At 38.3% G+C, this 10,005-nt stretch overlaps 1 protein-coding gene across 2 annotated transcripts; it reads right to left on the bottom strand.

Moving 5' to 3' along the window:
- Positions 1–636: 636 nt before the first annotated feature.
- LOC135674159 (uncharacterized) lies at positions 637–5,654 on the bottom strand. Of its 2 annotated transcripts, none has more exons than XM_065183701.1 (5): positions 5,214–5,654; positions 3,124–4,732; positions 2,858–2,974; positions 2,591–2,754; positions 637–1,037 (listed from the first exon to the last, which is right to left on the bottom strand). In XM_065183701.1, the coding sequence occupies exons 1-5, from the start codon at positions 5,475–5,477 to the stop codon at positions 798–800; spliced, it is 2,394 nt and encodes a 797-aa protein (XP_065039773.1). In that variant the 5' UTR covers positions 5,478–5,654; the 3' UTR covers positions 637–797. The 2 variants fall into 2 exon arrangements, with proteins under 2 accessions (XP_065039773.1, XP_065039774.1); XM_065183702.1 differs by having other exon boundaries at positions 3,124–4,622.
- Positions 5,655–10,005: the final 4,351 nt, after the last annotated feature.

The following is a 10,005-nucleotide window of genomic DNA, read 5'->3' as shown; positions in this document are numbered from 1 at the left end:
AACATCTAACACCATATCCATATAACACAAACACATCTAGGTATAATAAGTTTCCTTCATCTCATTTGTTGCAACTCCAACATCATCTCTTGTTTTCCGCAAGAAAAGGCTAATTGCCTCGATTCATTCCATAGGAATGTATGTAGCAATACAAAGCATCACAATTGATCTCCAACAGTGACACACCAATTCCCCCGACGACTACCACACAACCTCACAAAGTAGGACCCCATGTCACCATCTCCCGCAACCATTTCACCACCTTACTGCTGCTCTCTCTCTCTCTCTCTCTCTCTCTCTCTCTCCATTCAAGTCCATCATGACAATCACATTTGTATCCATCATCTAGGAATCCATGATCCACCGATAAATTTTTCTTACAGTGGTAGTGTAGTATGTTCGTCTTAACTTAATCTACAAAGACTTGCATCCTCTGCACCTTCAATGTGCCACTAAATGAGACGCACCAAAAGCAAACTCGAGCATATTCCCATAAAACAACTTTGGGATGATTCTCCATAAACTTGAGTTTAATGGATTCACTTTGTCCATAATGCTCATTCAAAATATTTTCAAAAAAAAATTTGACGACAAATACAAAGATCTTCATTCCATTAGTTGCAGGATTCTGGCAGATGAAAATATCAAAGCATAAACATATATTTACTTGGTAATTCAGCATCATGTGCCGGGTGGTCAAACCTATGTACATAATACTCAAGTAGAGCACAAACGGATAATATATACTATGACCAAAATGCATGTATAGACATCATATGTTCAGGACACGTATGGGATCATGTATGCCTTATCTGCACTTGGAATGTAGGATCAGGCGCACCAGTTACCACAAAGAACTCACACAGATTTCCCTGCTGAAGATTGTTTGCTGTTGCAAATTCCTCCCACCCATTTAAAAATCCTATAAACTGGTTGCTCTCATGGTACAAGACCGGCCATGATCTGCCAGATGGATCCCGGAGAATTATGTCTTTCCGTTCTTGTCTCATGTGAAATGGAATACCGAGTGGCAACGCCTGCAAGCATATGTACAAGATGAGAAACAGAAGGGTATATTATGTTCAATTATTTAAAGACTAACACTCACAACAGGATCTCATGCATTAAACACAAGGGCATATTATGTCTTCGGTCCTCTTTAGGCCAAATTTTGCCTTCAAAACATTCATCAATCCTCATATTGATTCTGCTTATCATTATTATGACATTTTTCCTGTTTTACTAATTCCGTGCCTGCAAGCTTATTGATCAATCCATAATATTAGATTCTGGAGGGGAAAATAAAATGCAAAAAAGCTTGCTAGCCCAACCAAAAAAACCGTTATCTCAATTGCAAGAGGATAGATAAGACTAAGGTTTCATAAAAAGACTAACAGAGAGAAGTTTAGGTAACAGATAAGACACCAACCAAGAACGGTGCAACTGTAGAATATCGGAGTCCTAACAACTCAGCCATAAAAGGGTCATCAAGACATCTGTAGCACAATAAATGGCTGACACAGGCAAGTAGACATTCCGTGACTAGAACCCTAGTTACCAAACAACAAAATAATAATTTCCAGTGAAGCCATGGCTCATCTAGAATTGATTACACCATGTAAATTTTATTAATTTTTTAATTAACTCGTGATCTTTTTTTCCCACTAACAAGTATGACCAGAAGATTCTAATGGTAGAAAGAGACCGTCAGCTGTTTTAGAATTTTAAAAAGCTCACCCAATTGTATAATTATCATTTTTTATGGCAAGATGCATAAAGAAAATTGAGATCTCATATGAAGTAAATAAAGGATGTTTCATAGTAAATAGTAGTTGATTTCACAGGCAAGCTCTAGAAAATGGCAATATTAGATTTTGATTATTAAGGTTCATCACTCAAAACTGGTAAACTCACTCATTTCATGAAATGAATTCACACCAATTTGACAGATACAGTATCAAATTAAAGCATGTTTTCAAAATCACAGAATCCAGGTCATGTCTCTGTTGCCATGATATGGGTCTTAAAGAGCCCATGTTTTTCATGGGTGACATAGAAGGCAGATGAAATCCAACAGTGCGAACAAGGACAACAAGATAATCACTGTTCAGGTCGTGTGTCCAAAATTGCATGAAAGAAGAATTACACTAAAATATAGAAAACATCCAAAGCAATACCAAAATTTGACATCAAGCATGATAAAATATGATTGGGTGAGATACTACCATCATTAGTAACTGCATGATTAAGCAACAAAAGATGTAAGAAGTTGTCTATAGTGGCTAATTCTAAACATGCTCAATAATGCCATTATTTATTGAATGATTTAACTTTTAGTTTGTATTTCTAATTTACTCCACTAATGGTGGCACTAAAACCTGACCTTTATTTTCATTTATTAATGTTAGGCTACGGTATTTAAATCAGCATAAGGTATACTAAAATTGAGCTGATCTAGTCTGATGGAAAAACTCATACTCATCTAAATTGCTGCTCAAATTTACAGTAAATATCATGTACAACTCAAAGCAAACATCAAAGAGTCTATACAAATATGAAGCCTGATAAAGATGTAATGAGAAATACTCACAAGCTGGCACCTGTTGCTGGACGATAAAGTTAACCTGAAGCAGAAAGAATTTGCTAAAGATAGGTCATCTAAATCCATGTTATCAACTTCAACAGGTTCAAGATTTTGACTTCTCATGCAGACAGCATCCTCATCCTCTACTGGAAGGGCATCCAGCATCATTCCTAATATATTCCACTGAACTATTACTATTGTTGTCATTAAACATAAACGATAAATTGGATACACAAAAAGAAAAGCAAAGTCAGAAGTCCAGACTACAATCACCATATCTGATTGAATTTCCCTGAGGAGTGTCTATACCAGGTACATCCTGTAGTATACTTCTGACACTTCCATCCAATTTAGAAAAGTCTTTTCCGGATAAAAATCCTGGGGCATTTCCTACAAGAAAAGTAGTTTTCTTTCATTTTCTGTTGAAAATAAGGAAGAGACAATGAGGATGATGCCAAAAAGAACATCAGAAAAGTCTACGTCAACTCTACAGATCTCTGATGAAGAAATCAGATCTCTTTTGGCCAATTAGTACTTACCATTCTCTTCATATGTATGCATGCCATTGCTCGTTTCAATAGAGTATGTTGCAGGTCCATGGAAATTAACTTCAGGAACACTTTGAAGATGACAGGAGGCATCATTAGACATGGTAACACTGTGATTGCAGTCTATGCAAGTACCAATTTCCATGGTGGAAACACAAATAGGGGTTACTGTAACTGCACCGAGTCCATTCTTCTCATAGTCATTGACAATGTGGCATATGCCTTCCTCTGTGAGAAGAAATTTGCAAGCAACCATCTCAGATGCAACCAAAATTGCCGTCATAACTTCAGGAGTGGAGTGTCCCTTCAAACCAATCTTCTTGATTTTGTGTTCTTCCGGTTCTTCTGCTAGATAATTCTTAGTTTCGTTTTGTGGCAGTGAGGAATCTAATTTAGAATTATAAGGGATGGTCCCCCAACAGCTTACAATCTGATCCTTGGTCTTAGATCTTCTGCACGCAACTGTTGGTGCAGTATGGGATTTGCCATGGCTATCCTCATGACCTGATAAGCTTTGTTCAACCAATTGGAATGTCACCATATGGTCAAAATGAATCCCAGTTTCAACTGTTTTCTGGTCATCCAATAAAATTCCATGTGCAACATATGTTTTGGATCGTTCAACAGGAACATTTCTTTTGGGTTCCACTGAAACTTGTCCACTGAACATGTTGACCAGTGGTCCAGTTAGGTCCTTGACATCTGCAATTTGTAAACTTCCAGGATCACGGTGATGTTGCAGAGTTTCTTTGGATTCAGTACCAAATTCCACCACACCTTTAACAACACATGTTTTGGATCGTTCAACAGGAACATTTTTTTCAGGTTCCACTATAACTAGTCCACTGAACATATTGTCCTGCGGTCCAGTTAGGTCCCTGACATCTGCAATTTGTGAACTTACAGGATCACGGTGATGTTGAGGAGTTTCTTTGGGTTGAGCACCAAATTCCGCCACACCTTTAGCAACACATGTTTTGGATCGCTCAACAGGAACATTTTCTTCAGGTTCCACTATAACCTGTCCACTGAACATATTGACCTGTGGACCAGTTAGATCTATGACATCTGCAATTTGTGAACTTCCAGGATCATGGTGATGTTGAGGAGTTTCTTTGGGTTCATTACCAAATTCCACCGCATCTTTAGCAACACATTCATCTTCTAAAATTTGCACATCAGAATCAGAAGAATCATCTTTCGTTCCCAGATGTTTCTTACCAGGACAAGATTCATCTTTTGATACTTCAAAAGTTCTACGCCTTTTACGAAACTGTAACCTTCCAAGGGACAAATCTGCATTACTTGTCTTCCTTGTGCATGAAGAATTGCCATTTCTTTCGCCAAATTCTTCTCTTTCACAGGCATCAATGCCAAAAACTTGAACAGAAAACAATGATTTACTGAGATATTTGAATACCAAAAACTCCCCAAAATCAATGGAATGATCCAACACAAAATCATGCCATCCTTCTTGAAAAGCCAAAGAACTATCAACCACAGAGATTTTAACACTTGATGAGTTTCCAAGACAATCTTGAAGACATACATTCTGATTGACTAAGCCAACTAATCTTTTAGCGAATTTTGGCGGTATGAACTACATATAATTGTTTAAAAGCAAATATTAGATAGAAGTACCCAAACAAAAAGTTATTGCATGTGAAAAAAAAAGAAAGAAACATGCATCGAAAGCAATCACCTAGCATCAGCATATAGAAGGATATATCTATTAAAGACGCAAAATTTTAATGATGAAATATTTTATTATCTACTGGTGAAATAGAAGAACTGTTTCAGGCAGTCTACAAATATAATTTCCTCTTGCCGATTATCATGTTTACACATCCAAGAAATGCTGGAAGATACCAATAAATCTTAAACAAAGACAACAAATTCTAGCACTTGAAAGAAGCATAACAAAAACCAAATTTCAATAACTTGGGAAGTGTAGACAAGCTAGAAAAGCCAGGTGTTAATCCCAAAATATTGACAAAAAGAGATAAAACTATCTCTGAGGATATAAAAGGTATAAACAGGAAAAAAGATCTCACGAAAAAAGAATAGAACAGAAGGCATACCAAGTGCTCTTTGAAACCACCGAGCATGATCTTAAAGAAAGAAGGCTGTGCGGGAGGAGGAGGACAAGAAGGACCAGAAAAAGAAGAAGGGGAGGGCTTCTTCCCGCGATAGCAAGAAGGACCAGAAGAAGAAGAAGAAGGGGAGGGCTTCTTCCCGCGATAGCAAGAAGGACCAGAAGAAGAAGAAGGGGAGGACTTCTTCCCGCGAGAGCATTGCCTTGTGTTGTACTTCCGGACCACATTGTTCTTCTTGGCACCAGCCATCTTTTTCCTTTGCCCTTCGCAAATCTTCGCTTTTCCTTACTGCTGCTTTTTCTTCTTCGCCATAGAGACCGTCGAAACCCTAACCTATTTCTTGCCCGTTCCCTCGCCGCAATTGAAGTTCACCCCTTCCAAAAACCCCCGTAGAACCCTCTTCTCCGTCCCTCGTTCGGGGCTTCTTTGGGCCACTGAAGATTAAAATTTGACCGTCGCCGTTTACGATTTTAAATTAATGTCAGATTTGATGGTAATTCTGCCTCGCGTCCGAATGAACCCGTTCGCCGATCCTCGGTGGGCCCCGCTACGATCGACGAATCGAATGCTTCAGCAGCGCTATGACGCATTAAACTTTTCAGCCCCCAATCATTGGAGGCCAACTGGGTGGCCACGTCGTTTGTCAGGTGGCCTCCTTTCCAAGCGACCGAAAGGAACCCTCCCCCGTCTCATACCCGACGAGCTCAGCAGGGCTCTTTTGGGTCACACGTGGGCCCCGCGTTGTTCTCCCGGCGCGACTCAGCGTGGCGACGGGATGGGAGGGTAGGTATTAGAACTCGACACGAGTACAACGCGAGCGAGTTCGATTGGCATTGGTATCAAATCCAAGCAGATGGCAGATTGAAAGAAGAGGTGCGATGGACGGTTCTCGAGCGCCCTCTTTATCTTCACGGTCCTTACCTTGCCGGACCAGCGAAGCGTCGCAATTGGAACTCGATGCTCTTTCGTTCATCAAGTGGCTTATCTGTTGTCTTTTTTTATTTTTTAGTTTTGCGGTGCCACGGAATAAACCTAATAATAACTTGCATTTAAGATGCTGACAGACTGACTAAACCTCTTTGGAACTCGATACTCTTTTCTTCGTGACAAAATGTTGTCTTTTAGTCCTGCGAAGAAACCTAATAAGTTGCATTTAAGATACTGACAGTATGACTGAAAATTTAAGATACTGACAGTCTGACTGGAAGAATGATGTCATGAAAAGAAATCAAATCCAACAGCGATACGTTCCAATATCTTTGGTGAGATTAAGTTTGCACAAAGCGGCACATTTGGTCCGTTCCATAATAGAGAAGGCAGCTGTAATTTTACATTAACAAACAATTTTACCTATAAGAAAACACCTATGAATAGACTTTGTGAGCGCATCCGAGCACACAATGGTGACGTAAGATATGATCAATCAACTACCGGATCGTGTATTGTGATGTGGTTTTGGATTTATGCGATCAGAATCGGATCACCACGAGATCGATTCATCTATCTGGTGTAGTGTATATTTGTCCATATAATAGAAACGATTGATCTCGTAGTCGCTCATATGGGGACACTAAAGGTATAGTACAGGTGCTCATTAGAGAATGAGTTAACTGATTGATCTATTTACAGAATGCTGGATGGTTAAAGATATCTGATATCATAGAGTGATTCCGTAGTCTCAGTTGTATATTTGGTATTGAAACTCGTATTTTGATGATGAAACCAATTGATATGTGTTTATGATTTGATATGCGTTTTAAGTGACGTAGGATGCTTCGATCAGGGAGACATTTAAAGCTGGAAGAATCATGTTGGGCCGGAGAAATATGCCAAAAGATTGGATGTCACGCCGAAGGATCGGTCGACGTATCGACAGAAAGCTTTGGGCCATGGATTCAGGCATCGAGCCAAGAAGAGCGGATATTGCACCAAGGATATCGGAGTTGCGGAGTCAATTGGCCGATTGGCCGATAGGCCACAAGAGAGGACGATGCGCCGAAGAATCAGATGAAGCGTCGATGGACCAATGACATGCCAGACAACATGATTCAAGCTTAGTAATAATTGTCTAGATCGAAGTGTGTTTTACATGTGCAAGATTAACTACGATAACAAGGCATAAAGCAAAATGAAGTCTCAAAGTTAAGGACACGATTTCATTGAGAGTTCGAGAGTTCGTCGGAAGTTCTACAAGAACTAGTCGAGAAGTCCAGGAGCTTGCCAAAAAAGCTCGTCAAAACTTACCAAGAAGATCATCGCGAAGTCCAGGAGCTTGCCAAGAGTCCGTTGGAATATTGCCGAGAGATCGTCGGAAGTTCGCCGGAAGCTCGCCGGAAGAAACTAGACTTATGGACTTGTTTAGCTTAGAATATGTCTTAGGAATCGTAGTTAGCATGTAATTGGGATTGGATTTGGGCCAACCCAATTAGGGGCTAGTTGGGCCCATTGTAAGAACTAGGTTGGACCCAATAAAAAGGCATAAATAGTGCCACAAGAGGTGACATCGTTGTGGCACAGTCTTTGAGACTGTGTCAGGTGGTGGTACCATCGGTCTGGGCGGTGGTACTGCCCAAACACAATCTCTAAGAGGCTATAGGCGGTGGTACCACCAGTTTGGGCGGTTGTACTGCCCAGCACAGCCTCTCGGGCAGTGGTACCGTTAGACTGGGTGATGGTACCACCGAGTGCAGTGTCAATGTCAGACTGACACTGATGGTGGTACCGCCCAGCACAAGCGGTGGTACCGCCCAACACATGTGGTGGTACCGCCCGGACCCAAGAAACCTGGGATAATATGTTTTTAAGCTCCAAGTTTGAATCAACTTGAAGCCTATAAATACCCTTCTCATCCCTGGTTAACACAAGAGTTGAGAGTAAAAATAGAAAAAAAATGCTGTTGCAATCTTGTGTGAACTCCTCTCAAAATTTCTAAGGGTTAGAATAGTTTGAGAGAGGAGTAAGTGGGGGTGTAAGGGTTATCTCCTAAACCCAATAAAAGGAGAATTGAGTTGTAAGAAGGAGGTTGATCTTCGCCTTTTATAGGAAGATCAATAGTGGATGCCGATGGCCTCGACGGAAGAGGAATCGACGAAGTAGATGTAGGTCACGACGACCGAACCACTCTAAAATCTGGTTTATATTTTACTTTGAGCAATTTATCTTTACTGTAAACCTCTTTAATAGCTTATTGCTTTCAATACATTTACGAACGTGTTTCAAGTTAAGATATTTACGAAATGGTTTATAGTCGGAAACAGATTTAATTGAAATGAAGTTTTAAACCGACGTAATTTTACCGCTGCACTAATTCACTGCCCCTCTTAATACCAACTCTTTTCCTAACAATTGGTATCAGAGCCTCGTTATTTCTCATTTGGTTTAATACCCAAGAGAAATAGCTCTTTTCGGCTTTCAAGAGGGGCTTTCTCTCATTCATCCTCCCTTGTTCAATGGGACAGACTACACATATTGAAAAACTCGAATGAGAGTTTTCTTACTTTTGATTGATTTAAATTTATGGAATATGATCGAAAACATATTTCAAAGCTCTTCTCTTTCAATAAACGATTGGAATGATTTGGAGAAGAAGATGTTTTCTCTAAATGCTAGAGCTACGAATGCTCTATTTTGTGCCTTAGACAAACGAATTCAATCGGGTTTCTTTGTGCGAAACGATTTTCGATATTTGACACATTCTTGAAACCACACATGATTTCGAATGCACTAGTAGTTATAATCTTTCGGTATTCATGAAATGATTATAACTTGAAAATCTTTTATGAATCAAGATTTTTTTTATTATCTCCTAAGAATTCTTTTCGTCATTTTAGTTAAGAAGAGATTTGTTAATATGAATCATAGTTTCTCTTGATTTCTTTGAATTATAACTTGAGAATTCTTTTTATAAATCAAAATTGTTTAATATGATTCGTTTTTTTCGTTATTTGAGTTATCTAAAAAGAATCATAATATGTCTCTTGTTATTCATAATTTGTCTTCATGATTTGTATGTCTCATCACCAATTTTTTTGTTAAATTTCATGTGATAATATGAAATCATACAATACTCACGATATTATATAAATGAGAAGTTATGATAATGCATGATAAGAAATAATGACATTTAGATATCATTATGGTTTGAAATACTATTATTTGTTACTAAAATGATGTATTATGAATGTCTTAGTATCATGTATGATATGCTCAAAATAATGATGAATATTTTAAAAATAAATCTTTGTATCATATTTGATGATTTTATATTTTAATAATGTGCATGATGAGTTATAGTGATGATTGATTTATTTTTGGTATCATGCATGAAAAATGAAATGTAATATTTTAAAATTATGTATATTTCAAGTTGAAACCATAATGATGCACAAATATATTGAAATAAGGTTGATACTTTACCTTTGTCATGCTTTGAAAATTATTATAAAGAAAAAAAGAGATACAAAATTGTATTCTTCCCTTCTTTTTGTAATAACAAAGGGGGAGATAGCTAGCTTGCTAGCTAGTTTGTACAAGTCAAAAAGAAGCAAAAATTTGCTAGCTTGCAAATTAAATGGAGAAAGAAGTGCTATCTTGCCTATCTCAAGAAGCAAAATATGCTAACTTGCACATCTAGCAAAATTGACAAATTTGCATATCTCACGAAGCAAGAGTTGCTTTTTTGAACATCTCAAAACTGCTAGCTTACATGTTCTAAAATATTATAAAATTTACTAGCTTGTATGTTGTAGAATTTGTTATCTTACTACCTTGCATATCT

Source organism: Musa acuminata, chromosome BXJ1-5 (genome assembly GCF_036884655.1).
Source record: "Musa acuminata AAA Group cultivar baxijiao chromosome BXJ1-5, Cavendish_Baxijiao_AAA, whole genome shotgun sequence".
Classification (NCBI taxonomy): Eukaryota; Viridiplantae; Streptophyta; class Magnoliopsida; order Zingiberales; family Musaceae; genus Musa; species Musa acuminata.
The sequence above is the reverse complement of the archived record's forward strand: the minus strand, read 5'-3'. Positions and strand labels throughout refer to the sequence as shown.